Source organism: Moschus berezovskii, chromosome 3 (assembly GCF_049115385.1).
Source record: "Moschus berezovskii isolate FMDL1 chromosome 3, NW_MosBer_1.0, whole genome shotgun sequence".
In the NCBI taxonomy this organism is placed as follows: domain Eukaryota; kingdom Metazoa; phylum Chordata; class Mammalia; order Artiodactyla; family Moschidae; genus Moschus; species Moschus berezovskii.
The window spans coordinates 126,508,859-126,531,482 of NC_142462.1; the positions used below are offsets into that span (position 1 = coordinate 126,508,859).

At 48.8% G+C, this 22,624-nt stretch overlaps 1 protein-coding gene across 1 annotated transcript; it reads left to right on the plus strand.

Moving 5' to 3' along the window:
• Positions 1–2,916: 2,916 nt before the first annotated feature.
• On the plus strand, positions 2,917–22,052 carry HTR5A (5-hydroxytryptamine receptor 5A). Its single transcript, XM_055420339.2, has 2 exons — positions 2,917–3,660; positions 21,720–22,052. The coding sequence occupies exons 1-2, from the start codon at positions 2,917–2,919 to the stop codon at positions 22,050–22,052; spliced, it is 1,077 nt and encodes a 358-aa protein (XP_055276314.2).
• The last annotated feature ends 572 nt before the right edge of the window (positions 22,053–22,624 follow it).

Sequence of the window (22,624 nt, forward strand, 5' to 3'; positions counted from 1 at the left end):
CCTGTGGCCATGTTTTAAGATAAAAAGCTGAAATATTCTGATCTTTCCTTTGTGTCTGTGTAAGAAAAGAAAACAAGATTTCTCAACAGAAATTGGCTCTTCTGTAAATATTCCATTGGATCTCCTCTTTCTTAGAGGATTCTCATCAATTCTCAAGTTTATGATGCTCCCATTTGCAGAAAATATCCTCAGTTATCCCTGACTTTGTCCCTTATTGGACAGCTGCTCACTTAATGACAGCTGTGCCAGTCAGTGCTTGGGGTGGGATATTATTTCAAGCCCATGATGTCTTCCAAGGGCTTCCCAGGTAGCACTAACACTAAAGAACCTGCCTGTAAATGCAGGAGATACAGGTCGGGAAGATCCCCTGAAGGAGGGCATGACAACCCACTCCAGTATTCTTACCTCGAGAATCCCATGGACAGAGGAGCCTGGTGGACTACAGTCCATGGGGTCGCAAAGAGTCGGACAGGACTGCAGTGACTGAGCACACACGATGTCTTCCACATCTGTTCTGACATGTGTCATTATCCAGGCTTTCCTTAACCATAAATACGGCTCAGCCATTCCGCCCAGCCATGGACCCCTGAAACAGAAGGCAGAACTGTTCAGAGCACTTTTTTTTCCCAAAGAAGGAAACTGTCTGCATCTCATTCTAATTAGCTCTGTGACTCCAAAAACGTGACGTTCTCTAAACAGCCAGGTCTGCCCCTTTACTAGAGCCACATGGAGTATCAGTGCACAAGGCAGCCACCATCAGCTGTTTTTAGGAGATATTTGGGAAAGCAGCTCTGCAAGTAACCTTTATGTAATGAGCAACGTTCTCATCAACATTCCCTAGCTGTGTCCTCTCCTCTGAGCTCACAGGGAGTGGGGGGACTTCTCTCTTCTCAGAGCAGTCTCCTGGGGCTTGTTTCACTCCCTTAGAAGCAGAATCTGGTGTGTGTGTGCTCAGCCACTTCAGTCGTGTCTGACTCTCTGTGACCCCATGGACTGTAGCCTGCCAGGCTTCTCTGTCCAGGGGATTCTCCGGCAAGAATACTGGAGTGGGTTGCCATGCCCTCCTCCAGGGGATCTTTCCCACCCAGGGATCAAAGCTGCATCTCTTATGTCTCCTGCATTAGCAGGCAAGTTCTTTACCAGTAGTGCCACCTGGGAAGCCTATCTTTTTCTTTTTCAAATAGCTAAAAAGTTTCCAACCAAATTTGTGGACAGCCATTTGTGAATAAATAGGATTCAATGACACCCACTGTATGCACTTTATAAACACAGAAAGCTTAATACCATCTTACTTTTCTGTCATCTCACTTGCCTGATTTTAAGTTATTTTATCTCGCTATATCATGTGTCTATCTGTGAGTGCTTTAAATCATGATTTCTGTATAGGAACTTCGATATTTTCTCAGTTACTGTGGGTTTGTGTGTGTGGCTATGTGAGTGTGTGGGGGGAAAGAGTTAAATGTGCCCTCCTCCTTTTTGTGAGTGAGATGGAGCTTTTATAACAACTTGTATCCATTTTTTTCCCCTTCACAAGAAGCAAATGTGGTAGAGCTCACTGGAGACTGTGCAACTTCTCTATGACTTGGAGAAAATGGTCTAAACATTCTCGCTCCAATACCTCAGCATCTCTAGGGCAGCAGCCAACTGCTATCCTGCTCTTCTTCCTTAAAGGAAAACAACCCTCTAAGGGAAGCGCCAGGTGTTGTGTAAGAAGCATGCAATCAGCTATTGAAATATTTCAGAGCCAAAAAGCCAGTGAAATCATATTAGACCTTTAACTCGGAAAGTGAAGTCACTCAGTCGTGTTGGACTCCTTGCGACCCCATAGACTGCATCCCGCCAGGTTCCCCTGTCCATGAAATTTTCCAGGTAAGAGTACTGGAGTGGGCTGCCATTTCCTTCTCCAGCGGATCGTCCCGACCCAGGGACTGAACCCAGGTCTCCTGCACTGCAAGCAGACGCTTTACTGTCTGAGCCGCCAGGGAAGCTTTTTACTCGGATGTTTAACTCGGAAAACAGGTATTAAAAGTAAGACCCGTGGAAAGCGAAGAACCCTCTCAAGGTATCGAGACCACCCCTAGAAAGGCCATGGGTGTGGAGTGCTTAAGGGAATATTTCAAGGAAAGTTCTTTGGTAAACTCGTTCCACGAGGGGCGCTCATTTCGGGGAGAAGCGGCAGCACCATGGACAGCAGCAAGCTCCGCGCGCGCGGGCCGGGGCGGGGACAGCCGGCAGCACCCGGGACAGCGCCAGCGCGGCGTGCTCGGGGCCGAGAGGCGGCCTCATCAGCTGATGCTTTACGTAGGCTGGCTCCCCAGTTTGATAAGGCGGGTCCGGGTGGGCGCACCAGCACTCGCTCTGCGGGGCCGCGGCCCCACACGGGGCGGGAAGGGGCCGGGGCCGAGCAGAAGGCAGGCCCCTGCAGGGCTTCCCCCAGCGCGGAGTTGCGGCTGCAGCCTGCAGCCGCTGCGGGGAGAGAGGGGCGGGCGGGGAGGCCACGCGGCGAGAACTACTGCGCTGACGCACCAGCCCTCTCGGCGGTCACACGCCCCGGGGCCGCGCAGCTTGTCCCCGACACTTGGGGGACGCTCGACTCTAGGCAAACAGACTATTGTGTCTCCGCCGAGGCGAAGCGCCCTGGGCGTGCGACCCTTAGGCGGGCCCTGGCTGAGAGACGCAGCCCCCAGCCTCCGAGGACTTCAGATCTGCCGCCGGCTTGCAGCCCAGCGCCCGCCCCTCCGCCACACCGTCTCCCACGGACGCAGGAGATCGGCCCGTTTCATAGGCGCTCCCCAGAAACCCTGCCGCTGGCCAGAGGAGACAAGCCTCCGGAGTGGCTTCCAGCACAGTGGCCACCGTGCGTCCTCCCGAGTGCCCCTTTCCTACACACCACGGAGCCGGCCTCCTGACCCAGAGATGGACCTGGCTGCGAACTTCACCTACTTCACCCTCTCCACCCCTGCCCCTGGAGAGACCAACCGCAGCAGCTTCGACGCAGCAGACCCGCGCCCCAGCCTGCCCCTGCTCTCCGTCTTCGGGGTGCTTGTCCTGACCTTGCTGGGCTTCCTGGTGGCAGCCACGTTCGCCTGGAACCTGCTGGTGCTGGCGACCATTCTCCGCGTGCGAACGTTCCACCGCGTTCCGCACAACCTGGTGGCGTCCATGGCCATCTCGGACGTACTGGTAGCTGCTCTGGTCATGCCACTGAGCCTGGTGCACGAGCTGTCTGGGCGCCGCTGGCAGCTGGGCCGGCGGCTGTGCCAGCTGTGGATCGCATGCGACGTGCTCTGCTGCACAGCCAGCATCTGGAACGTGACAGCCATCGCGCTGGACCGCTACTGGTCCATCACCCGTCACCTGGAATACACGCTCCGCGCCCGCAGGCGCGTCTCCAACGTCATGATCGCGCTCACCTGGGCGCTCTCCGCGGTCATCTCCTTGGCCCCACTGCTCTTCGGCTGGGGGGAGACCTACTCAGAGGGCAGCGAGGAGTGCCAGGTAAGCCGCGAGCCCTCCTACACCATTTTCTCCACCGTGGGCGCCTTCTACCTGCCGCTTGGCGTGGTGCTCTTTGTGTACTGGAAGATCTACAAGGCCGCCAAGTTCCGCGTGGGCCCCCAGAAGACCAACAGCGTCTCACCCATATCGGAAACCGCGCAGGTGGGTGTTAAAGGGAGACTTAAAAACACTTTGCTTGCATTTGCACAGGCCTCTTCTCTGAACACCTTCCCCCACGTTTGTAGGAAGTGGAAATTTTTAGCATTTGGGGGCAAGGGAGGGGAGGAAGGGAAGTGGGTCAAGTGGGAGAGAGAAAGCATCACCCCCTCTGCTCTGACTTGCTAGGCTCACAGAGCATGCCATTGCTCATGCGTTATTAATTCCCTCATATGTGTGAGGGTCTGAACTGTAGAATTCTACAGGGTTCCACTAGGCTTGAAAACTCTGCGGATCTATAACCGCCTTTAGAATGTCTGAAGAAGCAGGTGTCCAGGGCTGCGCCAGATAAACGTGCAGACTCCCGTGCTTAAGAGGGGGTGTTCGAGGGGGTGGGAAGGGAGGTGGTGATCTGACTTGGCAGGAAGACTTGGCAGGAATATACCAGGCAAAGCACGTTAGTGCTTCAACCCCATCTAATTTTTTCTTTGCAAATTATAGGAATTAATTTTGCAAAAATGTGGTATCTCATGGATTACCATCATTCTCGGCATCCTCTTCCCCTGATGCAAGATCAGAGATGTTGCTCACAAGCCCGTCTCAGAGCCTGCATCTGTGATCTGCTCCCGCTGGCCGTGGTGCTGCTTTCTGGGGCTACCCCCCCAGCCCCACCCCCAGTCAGACCACACGTGCAGCTGAAGACCACTGGTTTGCCTCCTGGCACAGGGGGAAAGCTGAGGGAGGAAATTAAAACCTGAGGCAGACAACTCCCCAGCTCCGTGCAGGAGCATTTAAGGTCCAGCACCCGGGAGGGCTCTCCCCATCTTCCCTCCACCCGCAGCTTCCTGCTTTTTGTTAACTCTTAGTAATCTGACCCTGTGATGCAAGATTCAGGAACCACGAGAGTCCAACCCCTCCCACTCATTGCCAAGGGTGACCCCTTGAACCTAACTCACGTGTGTAAGTTAGATCAGAAATCCACGCAGCACCCATCTCTGCTACCGGCTCTGGGACAATACAGTCAATTCAACGAGCACACTGAGTGAGTACTGCGGGCTGGCTGCTGGGGCTGAGAGGATGAGAAAGACACCATCTCTGCCTGGAAGAGTCCGACGCAGGGAGAGGCGTGCGTTGTGAGCACTGCGATATGACTGTGCTTTTCAAGAGTCAGCAGCTAATTCCAAGCATAACCAGTCAATCAAGCTTAGAGGAACCAGAGGTGAAGGCAGGGGAGAAGGGGAAGGGCATCATTCTAGAAGAAAGAAGGAGAAGGGGGTGAGAGGCCCTCTGTCCTTCTATCTACAACAACAGTCTCACCCAAGTGGCCCTCACCTACCCCCGTGAACGTTCCAGATGTCTGGTTATCGGATAATGTTTCTGATCATCAACACGTGGGACAGGGTGCTACTGCACCGAGCATGTAGAGATTGGGATGCTGCTAAGTGCGGTGCAACACACGGGACAGCCTGAACAACAAAGAAATGTGACAGATTAATGCCAACAGTGACAAATTTGGGAAACCCTGACCCATGAGATTTCTAAGGAGTGCTGACAAGTAGGAGTGCCTCCAAACTACCCGGAGTGTCCATGTGTGTGCACCCCTGCAGTTCCAGGTCAGGAACAAGCGGGCTGGCAGACAGCCCACCACAGCCCTCCTTACACGGATCCTCTTCTGCCAGGATGCTCACCCAGGTAAACACAATTTGTGATCAACACCAAACAGTTTTAAAGGGGAAAGGCAACTATCCTTGTGTCCTGAAGGGCTTGGTACAGAAGGAAAAGGGGCTTTCACTGCTCAGGTCTGGAGACAGCAGAAGCAAAGCACTGCTTCATGTTCTTCCTCTGCCAGGTAACTTTCAAAAATGGGTCCCATGGCTTTACAAGGCCTCTAAGCGATCCAGGGCTCCACTTGAAACATGGAGCTGGCCTTGTTCTCACGTTACTGTGGAAGGTGGATTAAAAGCCAGGCTTCCTGATTTCTTGGTGGTAGCAGGTGCCAAAGTTTCTAAATACAGTTCTACCACCAACGAGCCCTGTTGCCTAGGGAAACACAACACTTCTTCCCTGCTTCTTTACCTCCTGAGTTCTACTCAGATACGCACTGAAAGCCTAACCTCTGTCAGGCATGGAGATGAAAGCTGGAAACACACAAGAGAGAGGCCTTGCCCTTGACACAATCTGATGAAGCCACAACTGAAGATCCGACGTGAAGACAAAGCTGGATTTACCGCCTGCTAGGGTAAGGGCCTGGCACCCCACTCCAGTCCTCTTGCCTGGAAAATCCATGGACGGAAGAGCCTGGTGGGCTGCGGTCCAGGGGGTCGCGAAGAGTCGGACACGACTGACTGACTTCACTTTCACTTTTCACTTTCATGCACTGGAGAAGGAAATGGCAACCCACTCCAGTGTTCTTGCCTAGAGAATCCCAGGGACGGGGGAGCCTGGTGGGCTGCCGTCTATGGGGTTGCACAGAGTCGGACACGACTGAAGCAACTTAGCAGCAGCAGCAGTAGGGTAAGGGCCTGGGGGACTTTCTGGGTTCTAAGCGGGTTGACATCAGCTGTGTGAGTAGCTCTCTTGGTCGGGTGTCACTGGAGTGAATCCAGGCCTGGCTGCCTAACTTCCAGAAGTGAGGGGCTGACATGGCAGGGGGGCTTGTAAAACCGAGCCCACCAAGATGGTATGTCCTTGACTGACAGTGCATCGAAGGCTGGTTTGGGCTGCAGAACATGCAGACTCGCCCTTAGTTTGAGGAACACGTGTTCTCATCCCCCGGTTCCTGGTCCTCACTCCGGAGAGACCGTGGGGACTGTCCAGCTTCTCAGCTCTGCTGCTGGTTCTCCTTGAAGTTTCATCCGTGGAGAGCTGATGTTCAGACTGCACATCGATCAGCGTGCTCAGTCACTTGTCAGGACAGCGCTGGGCAGAAGCAGTCAAAGCTCTGGGCAACGGGCACTAAACCACGATTAACCAACTAGTAGAAAAGTGCAGGGTGGTTTCAGTTAGCAATGGGGATTTACTGCACGTGGTTACATCAGGTTAAAGGCTTAATGTAAAAAAAGAAAACTTCTGAAGATGTGTTGATGAGCTTAATTGATGCAAGTAAATGTCTCCGAGGCAAGGAGGCAAAGCCTTGATCGCTGAATCGAGGGGTGGGGCTTCAACAGGCAAAAGTTCTTAGATAGGCGTCATGTGGTTGGATTAGCTCACCTGGAGCGTGGCCCAGCCCGTTCACATCGGGACAAAATGGCAAATTCATGACAAACCAGGTAGAGTCCCTCTGAACTCTCCTGCGTTCTGCTCTCGTCAATGTGTCTGTGGCGTGTTGTCCACAAGAACGCTAGGAACACTGCTATTTCTCCAGTGATGTCTTGAATTACACACAGTGCAGATCCTCTCACAAACCGGTTATAATCTGATCATGCTGAAGGACAGCAGTACGTTTTATCTGGAAGCAGATTCTACTTTCTAAATGTGTAGTTGTGTGACCGAAACGAAAGGATCCTCATAAGGACCCAGAAATACCAGCTACAAGTCGGCACACAGGGTTATTCAAGGTTCTCGCTGAGCTCTTCCATTCAGTTAGGTTTTTTTCCCTCGAGCCTTTTCAATAGCCACACCATACACAAGAAAGCTGTACTGCTGTACATCCGCAGCTAAAGGCAATTCCCCCTAGAAGTTTGGAAGGACAGGAAGCTGTTGGGTGATATCTCCCTTGGGGTGACTTCACTAGGCAGATTTTAGATGGCTGTCATTTTTATTTTTAGCCAAAAGGGGACGTTGCTGCTTCAAGGTTGCTTCTGCTGTCTACACTTACTGCGGGCCTTATCTAGGCACCCAAATCTTTGAAAACAGAGGTGCTTCTCCATGTTTTATCTAGAGAGCCATATCTTGTATTGATCATCTGCTTTCTTTCTAATTTATTTTTAACTGAAGATAATTGCTTTACGGTGTTGGGTTGGTTTCTACCGCGCATCATCATGAACCGGCCGTACGTTTACACACGTCCGTTCCCTTCTGAACCTCTCTCCTACCTCCCTCTCCCTCCGACCCCTCATTACCTACTTTTCAAGGGCATCGGGAAGTGTCTAGACCCATCCTGGGTATTTTCTAAATTGGCAATTTCACATTTAAATTTATTTTTTTCTTATTAAGTTCCCTAATTCAGGTTTGAGCCCATTTAGGACCAGACTGGAGTAGGCAATGGCAAGCCACTCCAGTACTCTTGCCTAGAAAATCCCATGGATGGAGGAGCCTGGTAGGCTGCAGTCCGTGGGGTCGCTAAGGGTCGGACATGACTGAGCGACTTCACTTTCACTTTTCACTTTCACACATTGGAGAAGGAAATGGCAACCCACTCCAGTGTTCTTGCCTGGAAAATCCCAGGGACGGGGGAGCCTGGTGGGCTTCCGTCTATGGGGTCACACAGAGTCGGACACGACTGAAGTGACTCAGCAGCAGCAGCAGAACCAGACCATCCGTCAGCTGTCGGGTTTCTATCAGAACACTGCTTTTAAAACTTCCTATATAGTTTACAATTTTGAATCCTCAATCAATCTTCTCTAAAAAAATGGCTTCTGAAATTGTTTTAGTTTACATTTAAAATTTCATAGCCAGGTTATGCGGCTCTTCTCCATCTATCCTTCTAGTTCTAAATATTTTTCCTCATCTAAGGAAGTCACTAGGTGCTGCTGATCTGCAGTCTAGGACAACAAGGATTTTGTTCAGTACTCTTTAAAAGTTCTAAATTCTACAACAGTTTTTTTGCCTTTCTTCCTGGAGTTTAGGGGCTTCCCTGGTGGCTCAGGTGGTAAATAATCCACCAGCAATGTGCGAGAGCTGGGTTCGATCCCTGGGTTGGGAAGATCCCTTGGAAAAGAGAACGGCTCTGCACTTCAGTATTCTTGCCTGGAGAATCCCCATGGACAGAGGGGCCTGGCGGGCTACAGTCCGTGGGATTACAAAGAGTCAGACACGACTGAGTGGCTTTCACTTTAGAAAAATTCTTCCTTCTAGCCTGTATCTCAGCTCTCGATCAAGGTTTTAACTGACATTCCGTAAGTTTGACTTCTTGCCTGGCAATTTTACAATGTGATTTTGTTTTACCGAGGAACCCCCTGAGGAAAAGATATTTCATTTAGGAACTTAGGTAAAGCTGAGTAGAAATATGGGGGGTGTAGATGTGTATGGTGGGGAGGTTTTCAGTTCCGTTCAGTCGCTCAGGCGTGTCCAACGCTTTGAGACCCCAGGCAGCACACCAGGCTTTTCATTCCATCAGCAACTCCCGGAGCTTGCTCAAACTCACATCCATTGAGTCAGTGATGCCATCCAACCATCTCATCCTCTGTCATCCCCTTCTCCTCCTGCCCTCAATCTTTCCCAGCATCAGGGTTTTTTCCAAGGAGTCAGCTCTTCACAACAGGTGGCCAAAGTATTGGAGTTTCAGCTGCAGCATCAGTCCTTCCAATTGATATCCAGGGTTGATTTCCTTTAGGATAGACTGGTTTGATCTCCTTGCAGTCCAAGGGACTCTCAACAGTCTTCTCTAACACCACACTTCAAAAGCATCGATTCTTTGGTGCTCAGCTTTCTTTATGGTCCAACTCTCACATCCATACATGACTACTGGAAAAGCCATAGCTTTAAATAGATGGACCTTTGTCAGCAAAGTGATGCCTGATTTTTAATATGCTGTCTGATTTGGTCATAGCTTTTATTCCAAGGAGCAAGCGTCTTTTAATTTCATGTCTGCAGTCACCATCTGCAGTGATTTTGAAACCCAAGACAATAAAGTCTGTCACTGTTTCCACTGTTTCCTCATCTATTTGCCATGAAGTGATGGATGTGAGAGTTGGACTATAAAGAGGGCTGAGCGCCGAAGAATTGATGCTTTTGAAGTGTGGTGTTAGAGAAGACTCTTGAGAGTCCCTTGGACTGCAAGGAGATCCAACCAGTCCATCCTAAGGAAAATCAGCCCTGGGTGGTCTTTGGAATGACTGATGTTGAAGCTGAAACTCCAGTATTTTGGCCATCTGACGCGAAGAGCTAACTCATTTGAAAAGACCCTGATTAGGGGAAAGATTGAGGGCAGGAGGAGAAGGGGACAACAGAGGATGAGATGACTGGATGGCATCACTGACTCAATGGACATGAGTTTGGGTAAACTCCGGGAGTTGGTGATGGACAGGGAGGCCTGGCAAGCTGCGGTTCATGAGGTCGCAAAGAGTCAGACACGACTGAGTGACTGAACTGACAGAATGTAACTGATGGGACCAGATGCCATGGTCTTCGTGTTTTGAATGCTGAGTTTTAAGCCAGCTTTTTCACTCTCCTCTTTCACCTTCATCAAGAGGCTCGTTAGTTCCTCTTCGTTTTCTGCCATAACGGTGGTGTCATCTGCATATCTGAGGTTGTGATATTTCTCCCAGCAATCTTGATTCCAGCCTGTGCTTCATCCAGCCTGACATTTCACAGGATGTCCTCTGCAGAGAAGTTAAATAAGCAGGGTGACAATATACAGCCTTGACATACTCCTTTCTCAATTTGGAACCAGTCCATTGTTCCATGTCCAGTTCTAACTGTTGCTTCTTGACCTTCATACAGATTTCTCAGGAGTCAGGTAAGGTGGTCTGATATTCCCATTTCTTTAAGAATTTTCCATGGTTTATTTTGGTGACAGACAGAGTGGCCTGGCATGCTGCAGTCCATGGGGCTGCAAAGAGCCGGACACAACTGAGCAACTGAACTGAACTGAACTGAATTTTGATCCACACAGTCAAAGGCTTTGGTGTAGTCAATAAAGCAGAAGTAGATATTTTCCTGGAATTCTCTTGCTTTTTCTATGATCCAATGGATGTTGGCAATTTGATCTCTGGTTCCTCTGCCTTTTCTAAATCCAGCTTGCACATCTGGAAGTTCTCGGTTCACGTACTGTTGAAGGCTCACTTGGAGAATTCTGAGCATTATTTTGCTAGCATGTGAGATGAGTGCAATTGTGCAGTAATTTGAACATTCTTTGGCATTGCCTTTCTTTGGGATTGGAATGAAAACTGACCTTTTCCAGTCCTGTGGCCACTGCTGTTTTCCAAATTTGCTGGCATATTGAGTGCAGCACTTTCAGAGCATCATCTTTCAGGATTTGAAATAGTTCAGCTGGAATTCCACCACCTCCCTAGCTTTGTTCAATGCTTCCTAGGGCCGACCTGACTTTGCACTCCAGGATGTCTGGCTCTAGGTGAGTGATCACACCATTGTGATTATCTGGGTCATGAACATCTTTTTTGTACAGTTCTTCTGTGTATTCTTGCCACCCCTTCTTAATATCTTCTGCTTCTGTTAGGTCCATACCGTTTCTGACCTTTATTGAGCCCATCTTTGCATGAAATGTTCCCTTGGTGTCTCTAATTTTCTTGAAGAGATCTCTAGTCTTTCCCATTCTATTGTTTTATTCTATTTCTTGGCATTGATTACTGAGGAAGACTTTCTTATCTCTCCTTGCGATTCTTTGGAACTCTGCATTCACATGGGTATATCTTTCCTTTTCTCCTTTACCTTTAGCTTCTCTTCTTTTCTCAGCTATTTGTAAGGCCTCCTCAGACAGCCATTTTGCCTTTTTACATTTCTTCTACTTGGGGATGGTTTTGATCACTGCCTCCTGTACAGTCAGACATGACTGTGCAACTGAACTGACTGTTCATGGGGTTCTCAAGGCAAGAATACTGAAGTGGCTTGCTGTTCCCTTCTCTAGTGGACCACATTTTGTCAGAACTCTCCACCATGATCCACTTGTCTTGGGTGGCCCTACACAGCATGGCTCATAGTTTCATTAGTTGGACAAGGCTGCGGTCCATGTGATCAGTTTGGTTAATTCTCTCACATTGTGGTTTTCAGTCTGTCTGCCCTCTGATGGAGAAGGATAAGAGGCTTGCGGAAGCTTCCTGATGGGAGGGACTGGCTGTGGGGGAATCTGGGTCTTGCTTTGATGGGTGGGGCCATGCTCAGTTCAGTTCAGTTCAGTCGCTCAGTCATGTCCAACTCTCCGCAAACCCATGAATCACAGCACGCCAGGCCTCCCTATCCATCACCAACTCCCAGAGTTCACTCAAACTCAAGTCCACAGAGTCGGTGATGCCATCCAGCCATCTCATTCTCGGTCGTCCCCTTCTCCTCCCGTCCCCAACCTTTCCCAGCATCAGAGTCTTTTCCAATGAGTCAACTCATTGCATGAGGTGGCCAAAGTATTGCAGTTTCAGCTTTAGCATCAGTCCTTCCAATGAACACCCAGGATCGATCTCCCTTAGAATGGACTGGTTGGATCTCCTTGCGGTACAAGGGACTCTCAACAGTCTTCTCCAACACCACAGTTCAAAAGCATCAATTCTTCAGCAATCAGCTTTCTTCACAGTTCAACTCTCACATCCATACATGACCATGGGAAAAACCATAGCCTTGACTAGACGGACCTTGGTTGGCAAAGTAATGTCTCTGCTTTTTAATATATTATCAAGGTTGGTCATAACTTTCCTTCCAAGGAGTAAGCGTCCTTTAATTTCATGGCTGCAATCAGCATCTGCAGTGATTTTAGAGCCTAAAAAAGTAAAGTCTGACACTGTTTGCACTGTTTTTCCATCTATTTCCCATGAAGTGATGGGACCAGATGCCATGATCTTTGTTTTCTGAATGTTGAGCTTCAAGCCAACCTTTTCACTCTCCTCTTTCACTTTCATCAAGAGGCTTTTGAGTTCCTCTTCACTTTCTGCCATAAGGGTAGTGTCATCTGCATATCTGAGGTTATTGATATTTCTCCCAGCAATCTTGATTCCAGCTTGTGCTTCTTCCAGCCCAGCGTTCCTCATGATGTACTCTGCATATAAGTTAAATAAGCAAGGTGACAATATACAACCTTGATGTACTCCTTTTCCTATTTGGAACCAGTCAGTTGTTCCATGTCCAGTTCTGACTGTTGCTTCCAGACCTGCATACAGGTTTCTCAAGAGGCAGGTCAGGTGGTCTGGTATTCCCATCTCTTTCAGAATTTTCCACAGTTTATTGTGATCCACACAGTCAAAGGCTTTGGCATAGTCAATGAAGCAGAAATAGATGTTTTTCTGGAACTCTCTTGCTTTCTCCATGATCCAGCGGATGTTGGCAGTGTGATCTCTGGTGCCTCTGCCTTTTCTAAAACCTGCTTGAACATCTGGGAGTTCACAGTTCACATAATGCTGAAGCCTGGCTTGGAGAATTTTGAGCATGACTTTACTAGCGTGGGAGATGAGTGCAGTTGTGCGGTAGTTTGAGCATTCTTTGGCGTTGCTTTTCTTTGGGATTGGAATGAAGGCTGACCTTTTCCAGTCCTGTGGCCACTACTGAGTTTTCCAAATTTGCTGGCATATTGAGTGCAGCACTTTCACAGCATCATCTTTCAAGATTTGAAATAGCTCAACTGGAATTCCATCACTTCCACTAGCTTTGTTCGTAGTGATGCTTTCTAAGGCCCACTTGACTTCACATTCCAAGATGTCTGGCTCTAGGTCAGTGATCACGTTATCGTGACTATCTTGGTCATGAAGATCTTTTTTGTACAGTTCTTCTGTGTATTCTTGCCACCTCTTCTTAATATCTTCTGCTTCTGTTAGGTCCATACCATTTCTGTCCTTTATCGAGCCCATCTTTGCATGAAATGTTCCCTTGGAATCTCTAATTTTCTTGAAGAAATCTCTTGTTTTTCCTTTTCTGTTGTTTTCCTCTATTTCTTTGCATTGATCACTGAGGAAGGCTTTCTTTTCTCTCCTTGCTATTCTTTGGAACTCTGCATTCAGATGCTTATATCTTTCCTTTTCTCCTTTGCTTTTCTCTTCTTTTCTTTTCACAGCTATTTGTAAGGCCTCCTCAGACAGCCATTTCGCTTTTTTGCATTTCTTTTCCATGGGGATGGTCTTGGTCCCTGTCTCCTGCACAATGTCATGAACCTCTGTCCAGAGTTCATCAGGCACTCTATCAATCAGATCTAGTCCCTTAAATCTATTTCTCACTTCCACTGTATAATCATAAGGGATTTGATTGAGGTCATATCTGAATGGTCTAGTGGTTTTCCCTACTTTCTTCAATTTAACTCTGAATTTGGCAATAAGGAGTTCATGATCTGAGCCACAGTCAGCTCCTGGTCTTGTTTTTGCTGACTGTACAGAACTTCTCCATCTTGGCTGCAAAGAATATAATCAATCTGATTTCGGTGTTGACCATCTGGTGATGTCCATGTGTAGAGTCTTCTCTTGTGTTGGTGGAAGAGGGTGTTTGCTATGACCAGTGTGTACTCTTGACAAAACTCTATTAGCCTTTTCCCTGCTTCATTCCGTGCTCCAAGGCCAAATTTGCCTGTTACTCCAGGTGTTTCTTGACTTCCTACTTTTGCATTCCAGTCCCCTATAATGAAAAGGACATCTTTTTTGGGTGTTAGTTCTAAAAGGTCTTGTAGGTCTTCATAGAACCGTTCAACTTCGGCTTCTTCAGCGTTACTGGTTGGGGCATAGGCCTGGATTACTGTATTGAATGGTTTGCCTTGGAAATGAACAGAAATCATTCTGTCAGTTTTAAGATTGCATCCAAGTACTGCATTTCGGACTCTTTTGTTGCTCAGCAAATCTTTAATCCAATTTTCTGTTTTTGGGTAGGCCCATCACTTCATGGGAAATAGATGGAAAAACAGTGGAAACAGTGTCATACTTTATTTTTTGGGGCTCCAAAATCACTGCAGATGCTGATTGCAGCCATGAAATTAAAAGACGCTTGCTCCTTGGAAGGAAAGTTATGACCAACCTAGATAGCATATTAAAAAGCAGAGACTTTACTTTGCCAACCAAGGTCCATCTAGTCAAGGCTATGGTTTTTCCCTTGGTCACGTATGGATGTGAGAGTTGGACTGTGAAGAAAGCTGATCGCCGAAGAATTGATGCTTTTGAACTGTGGTGTTGGAGAAGACTGTTGAGAGTCCCTTGGACTGCAAGGAGATCCAACCAGTCCATTCTAAAGGAGATCAATCCTGGGTGTTCATTGGAAGGACTGATGCTGAAGCTGAAACTGCAATACTTTGGCCACCTCATGCGACGAGTTGACTCACTTGAAAAGACTCTGATGCTGGGAAAGGTTGGGGGCGGGAGGAGAAGGGGATGACCGAGAATGAGATGGCTGGATGGCATCACCGACTCCACAGATGTGAGTTTGAGTGAACTCCGGGAGTTGGTGATGGACAGGGAGACCTGGTGAGCTGTGATTCGTGGGGTCGCAGAGAGTCGGACACGACTGAGTGACTGAACTGAACTGAACTGTGTTCCCTCCCTGTAGTTTGGCCTGAGGCCAAAATATGGTAGGGGCAATGGCATCTCCCTCAGAAGGACTTATGCCAGGACTGCTGTCTTCAGTGCCCCCGGCCCTGCGGCAGGCCACTGTTGCCCCACGCCTCCACTGGAGGCTCCCAAACGCTCACTGGCCAAGTCTGGCTCAGTCTCCTGGGTTGCCGCCCTTTCTCCTGGGTCCTGGTGTGCACAGGTTTTGTTTGTGCCCTCCAAGTGCCTGTTCCTGTGGACGTTCTGTAGCAAATCCCGCTGGACTTCAAAGTCAAATCCCCTGGGTTCTCAGTCCCTTTGCCAGACCTCCAGGTTGGGAAATCTGTTGTGGGTCCTAGAACTTCTGCAACACCATGACAACTTCTTCAGTATAATTTCGCCAGTCTGTGGGTCTTCTGCTCGGCGGCTCTGTGCTGGGGCTGATGGCGACCTCCGCCAGGAAGGCTAATGCCACGTGCTGCACCCCCCAGGTCTGCTGCAGCCAGAGCCCCTGTCCCCGCAGCAGCCACTGATGACCCAGCCTCCGCAGGAGGTGCTCAGACACTCAAAGGCAGGTCTGGCTCAGTCTCTGAGGGGTCCCTGGGTCCTGGTGTGCACAAGGTTTTGTTTGAGCCCTCCAAGCAGCTCAGATGGGTATGGAGTTTGATTCTAAACACAATTTCGCCCCTCCTACCCATCTTGTTGGGGCTTCTCCTTTGCACTTGGATGTGGGGTATCGTTTTTTGGTGGGATCCAACAGTCTCCTGTCGAGGGGAGATTTTGGAAAATGACAAAATCTTTAGGACCAACTCAGAGTTAGACTTTAAGGCCTTAGCAGAACAACTAAAAAAGCTGACTCTCAACTGTTTAGTGCTTGTCTTCTAACTTTTCTAAAGCTGCTCTTAAATACATTAATTTATTGATTTTTACTTTCAGAGATTATTAAGTGAAAAACTTTTTGTCACATTTATCAAGAAAAGAGTGAGAGTTAGGATTATAGTGCAGTTTAAAATAGAAGTTCACAAAGGAGAAGGCTGAGACCCTAAGACAAACCACGACACACAAGAAAAAGGCCACCAGGGTCAGCCAACAATCTGTGCTTGTGAATGGTTTCTCAGATCCTTGACCAGAGGCCAAGAAGGGGCCATATGATGACCAACCCAATCGTCAATAAGCTGGAATACCAACTACACAAGGCAAAATTTATTCCATAAACTGACAAGATAGGGAATGCCCTCACTTAAGTTTTGTGAAAAACTTGAAGCAAAGTTTGATCAATTGCTTTTTAACAAATTGGTTATTAAGTCTAATGGTCAACAAATCATTAGCCCTCAGGTCTGGCTTGGAAAAGATTAGAAGCTTATAAAGCCAGCACCTTATAGAACAATCCTTTTTATATTTAACAGAAAAATAAAAGGTATTCCAGGACAAAAAAATAAACCAAAAAAATCTATGAAAATAACAGTTTGCATATTTAGACAAACAATAGCCAAAACAAAGAAAACAGCAATATAATAAGTAGGTTATGGCATAACATTGTTGCTCAATGGTATACCTCCAGCAAGAGACCCAATAGCTTTATAAGATGTAAGTCGACTTCCAAACAGTGCACCTTTCTAACAAAGGTCCAGTTATTTGATATGAAGACCTAAGCTGAATGATCTTATTCAAATACACATATGTGCGTGCGTGCTTAGTCACTTGGTCATGTCTGACTCTTTGGGACCCCATGGACTGTAGCCTGCCAGGCTCCTCTGTCCATGGGATTTTTTAAGAAAGAATACTGGAGTGGGTTGCCATTCCCTTCTCCAGGGAATTTTCCTGACCCAAGAATCGAACCCGCATCACCTGTGTCTCCTGCATCGCAGGCAGATTCTTTACACTCTCAGCCATCGGGGAAGCCCATTCAAAGACACACTTGGTTGCAAATCCTTGGATAACCAAACACAGAGAGTGAGAAGAGCCCGGTGGAGCGGGCTGGCACTCAGCTCACTGAGACTGGTGTGCGTCTGCAGATCCAAAGGCAGCTGGGGTCCGGGGCTCTGTGAATGCACCTGCAGTCCAAGTATCCTATCGAGGGTCCTCAAAACGATCTCCATGGACCCTCTAGAACTGCCCGGGGATGATACAACCACCACATCGCACCTGAAATAGAAACACGGCTTGCTAGATTGAAAGCTATGCCTGTCTGGCACCATCTCCCGGAGCATCGCTGGGGACAGCGTCGAGCTCGGGGACGGGAGGGCGTTGAGTGAAGCACCGAGCGGACATTCCCCGCACGGGATGGCTCTGTGAGACACTGCTGGCTCACTGCTGCTCAGGGGCGCGTGCGTCGGAGCGCACCTTGCCTGAACAGGCTGACTTTCAGAGGTGAGGGCTGACACCGACAGGCTGGCCTGAAGGCGCCTATTCACAGGGGGGGCCGTCCTGGACTCACAGGAGGGGTTTAGACAAGCAGCAAGGCTCTGTGTTACCACAGCTGCAGGACAGATGGCCTTTTCCTTGTGGAAATGTTCTTATTCCGCCCCCTGTAGAGCCCTCCCTAAGGGGGTAGGATCATTCCCAGATTAAACATCCTGACTCACTGTACATCCTGCATGTGACAATGGTCTGGTCTCACCTGCAATCACCCAAAGCCACACTTCCCAGCTAAGAGCCTTCATCCCTTAATTTCAGTACTCACTATTGATTATAATCTATTAATTATCTGTGATATTAATAGGGAGGTAAAGCAGAATAGTTTAAGGAAATAAAAGGACATGATAGATTCACGATTAACTAGTGAGTCGTTATTTAATTAGGTTTTCCAGGTGGCTCAGTGGTAAAGAATCTGCCTGCAATGCAGGAGATGTGGGTTTGATCCCTGGGTCAGAAAGATCCCTGGAGAAGGAAATGACAACCTACTTTATTATTTGAGCCTGGGAAACCCCATGGACAGAGGAGCCTGGTGGGCTACAGTCCACAGGGTTGCAATAGAGTTGGACACAACTTAGTGACTAAACAACAAGTTCAGTTCAGTTCAGTCGCTCAGTCGTGTCTGACTCTATGGGACCCCATGGACTGCAGCAGGCCAGGCTTCCCTGTCCATCACCAATTCCCACAGCTTGCTCAAACTCATGTCCATAGAGTCGCTGATGCCATCCAACCATCTCATCCTCTGTCATCCCCTTCTCCTCCTGCATTCAATCTTTCGCAGCATCATCGTGTTTTCCAATGAGTTGGTTCTTCACATCAGGTGGCCAAAGTATTGGAGTTTCAGCATCAATCCTTCCATTGAATATTCAGGACTGATTTCCTTTAGGATTGATTGGTTTAGATAGCAACAAGTTATCTAACGCATAACCATCTTCAATTTTTTTTACGTTTCAGTTTTTAAAAATCTTCTAATTTTGTGTCGGGGTATAGTCGATTAGCAATGTTGCGACAGTTCAGGTGAACAATGAGGGACTCAGTCACACATGTATCCATTCTCCCCAAAATCTCCGCCCCAACACACACATCCAGGCTGCCACATAACACTGAGCAGAGCTCCATGTACTGTACAGTAGGTCACTGGTGAACACATAACCATTTTGGAAGAATGGGAAGTCTAACTCATGGGCACACATCCCCCAAATAATTCATTTGTTTGGAGATACAAGGCCAACTGTTCACTTAGAAACTTTTTCCATGGGAGCCTTAAATTGTGAGACGTGTGCTTTAGAAATGATACAACACTACAAGGATGGGGAAAGTGAAGCTTGGCTTGAATGCATTCACTTATTTTCACCCCATTACCTCTCTTCCTGTGACTCTACTAACAACCATGCTGAGTAGTTGACAGAGTAATCAATAGAGTCTATGCACCAGACGTGATTAAGTACTTTATTGCGATCACTGACAAGCACGGCTAAGGAGTCCTTTAGTCAGAAAGCGACAGGGTAAGCAACCAAGTCAACCATCTGCTAACACTAGGAGCTGAAACTCCCCAACGGGAAAGCCCCTCCTCCAGCGGAGCCATTCCAGACCAGTGACACGCTCACCAGGGGAGCTGGTGTTGAATGACTCCCAAAATGATCAACCTCTCTCATCAAAGTTCTCTAACCTATAAAAATTCCCGACTCAAAGCAAACCATAAAAACAATGTATTTAGGAAAAAAAGTTTAACTTGAATTCAAACTAGAATTCTAAGAGATGGGAGAAGACCCCATGGAATATGAAAAGAATTGTTAAAAGTGAATTTAGATTATCTGCTGTAAAGGGGCCCCACGAATGTGCTCCCCACTTGCTGCGCTAAGAACTCAGAGAAAGCGATTATTGACCTGTGGGTCCCACTGACAAGAGAAATCCTCCTGAAGACAAGATTAGGAATAAAAAACTGGGAAACCTTTCAGAGACACTTACACACCAATTCTCATACAGTGGGGAATTCTCACAAATTCAGTGAACACATGCTGTGTGTGGGAACAGTTTAAATTCAAAAGAACCTAGGTGCAGCATACTGGAAGAATCTCGGATTCTATAGTTGCTGTTCAGTTGCTCAGTCGTGCCTCGCTGAGACCCCATGGACTGCAGCACGCCAGGCTTCACCATCCTTCACCAGCTCCCGGAGCTTGCTCAACTCATGTCCATTGAGTTGGTGATGCCATCCAACAATCTCATCCTCTGTTGCCCCCTTCTCCTCTAGCCCTCAATCTTTCCCAACATCAGGGTCTTTTCTAACGAGTTGGCTCTTTGCATCAGGTGATCAAAGCATTCAGGATTTTGTAGTACAACCGCCAAACACCTGCACAAGCAGGTCCATGGGTAAGGCATTTAATATTTCTCTACGAGGATCATGACCTGAAGGGACGGGTTGCCATAAAACTGTCTTATGACACTTGAGTTCCTTCCCTAATGCTCACCTGTATAGACTTACTCATATTCTACTCTTGAACGTATGGCACACACCTGGATAACAAACAGCCCTGTGATCCCTCGTCTCTCAGACGAACAGAGGTACTGTGCTGTATTCTGACATGGAGTCCCTTTGGACTCAGGTCAGGACTGGGTCTGAATGTCCCAGCAGAGTCTCAGTCAATAGATAGAAGGTGGCCTCTCAGAATGGAAGCTGTGTAACTTTTCCCGTTATTCAGTAGAAAACTCCTGCAGATAGAGAGCACAGCACTGGGAGTGTATCTCGTCCCTCACGAAGGGGCTCACCGCGTCTCACAACTGGAATCTGAGTATCTGAAGGGCTCAGACGGTCTTCTGCAGCTGACCTGGAGTGGCAGTGACCACCATGGGGCAGGCAGGCAGTGAGGGGGGATGGGGTGCGGGTAGAGGATTCCTGAGAGCGGGCTGTGGTTCAGAAGCCACAGTGTCTCGCTGTGTGTTGCTGTATTCGTTTCTGTCATTACCCCCGAGCCTGGAGTCTAGTTTACACGCTCCACCTCTACACCAAGTATGCTACAGAGTTAAGGGGTGGTCCGATGGCCTCAAAACCCTGAGCAGGCAGCGTTGCCCATGAAAACGTCTGAAAGGAAAGAGAACTTCTCAAGGACTTAAGAGTCAGGACTGGAATAACTATTTCATTGCTACCTTTGGGAAATGGGGGGGAAAGGCTTCCTTGATGACATTCTGAGGTTGAAGGGAATTAGTGACTTTTCCTATCTTCTTTATGCTGAAAAATGAAACTGAATACTGTGCTTGCATTTCCATAAACCAGCTCCCTGAAATGCATTCCATGATAGACACTAATAAAAGAAGAAAGGTAACTGTGATTCCATCCAGGGGTGAGGCTTTGGGAAGACACAGGTGAAAGTGTCAACGTCACTTATTTTATATATGCTTTTAAGAGCTGAAGAATGATGAACTACTTGTTTCAATATTTATGAATCTTCTGTTTAACTGTATAATGCTTGGGGTTTCGCTGTCTTTCAAATAGATGACAGGAAGGGTATCATATATATTTAGTAATTCACACATGAACTAACATTCCCTTAACTACAGCGTTCCTATTTTCAGCTCCATTATTCTGTATGATAAGTTATAAATAGTTCCTCTTGACTCCAGTTTGTAGATGCAGCCATGAACTGGTTACGTGGGTTACAGAGACAGACCCTGAGACCCAGGTCGTGTGCTACTGGGGTACCTCTCCAGGTCAAGTGTACTGGGGTCACAGAAAGCTGGAGGTGCGGAGGACAGAGTTTGGCGTCAGGGTAGTCTCTCCACTGGGGAATGATGGATCGACCCAGAGACTGCCCCACCGTGTGACAGGGTCAGCTAATGCGCTCCTTTAGCACACCAGCCCACTGCCATGTCCTCCCGTTTCAGGGGCCTCCTCATCGGACACACCTTATTCCAGCTCCCCAAAGATCTGGAGAAAAAAAAATTAAAAAGGTGGAATGGAGGAAAGAGCCTCCTTTCCCAGGAATTCCGCCTCCTTAGAGAACTGTCGTGAAGCTGGAGAAACTGCCTTGCAGGGGACCTGGGCAAGCCGAGGTGGAGGGAATCTGAGTTTAGCATCTCTTGTTTTCCATAAAAGTTGGGGCAGGGGGTAAACCAGAATGAGATCAACAAGATGTAAGATGCCAGAATGTGAGCAAACACCCAGCTCTGTCAGCCCGGGGGTGGGGGGACCCTACAGGGTCCCTGCCCGGGACAGTTAAAATCCTTCTCTTGAAGCGCGCGTGCGGGAAACCGGGCGCACCCGTGTCTCGGGTCAGCCCGCCTCACCGTGCAGATTGGGCGGCTTTTCCTGACGCTTCTGTTTGCCGTCTCCAGGGCAAGGGCGCGGCTCAGCGGCCTGAGATGGTCCTCGCCGCGCGCCGCACCACGGTCACCTTCCAGGCCGACGGGGACGCGTGGCGCGAGCAGAAGGAGCAGCGCGCCGCCCTCATGCTGGGCATCCTCATCGGGGTGTTCGCGCTCTGCTGGATCCCGTTCTTCACCGCCGAGCTCCTCAGCCCGCTGTGCGCCTGCGACGTCCCCGCCGCCTGGAAGAGCGTCTTCCTGTGGCTCGGCTACTCCAACTCCTTCTTCAACCCCCTCATCTACACGGCCTTCAACAAGAACTACAACAGCGCCTTCAAGAACTTCTTCTCGAGGCACCGCTGAGCGCGAGGCTGGCAAGGCAGGGGGTACTCGCCCATCTCCCCGTTCCCACCTGGCAACCGCCTGCCAGAGACAGGGATTGAGGTCCCCAGGGAGGCCCCCAGAGCCAACTGGCTCACCGCCGCACTCCCGGCAGGAAGGCGAGTCTCCAGGGGCAGTTCCCGGGACCTCATTTTACCCCATTTATCTGCTTGTCTTCACTCCGCACTGAACAGCCACGGACTTGGCCCACCAAGTGCCCTTTCCTCTCCAAGGTCCACCGCAGAGTGGTTTAGCGTCCTCATCCCAGAAAAGCCAAACCAGCCAGAGGGGAGGGAGGAAACACATCAGTCCAGGCAGGATGAGAACAGACAGGAAGCGATGAGTCAGGAGTTACAACGGGACACCTAGGGGGAAGGAAACCACAACTGCAAGTTTCCTGGAACAGTCCCCACTTCCAGGGTTTCATTCCGTGGTTCCAGAAAGTTCACCCTAGTACTTACTATGGCCCAGTATTTGCCCACGAAACATTCTCTCAAAGCACACAGCCACAACTGCAAGACCAGTCAATATGGCCCCACACGCGTGCACACCGA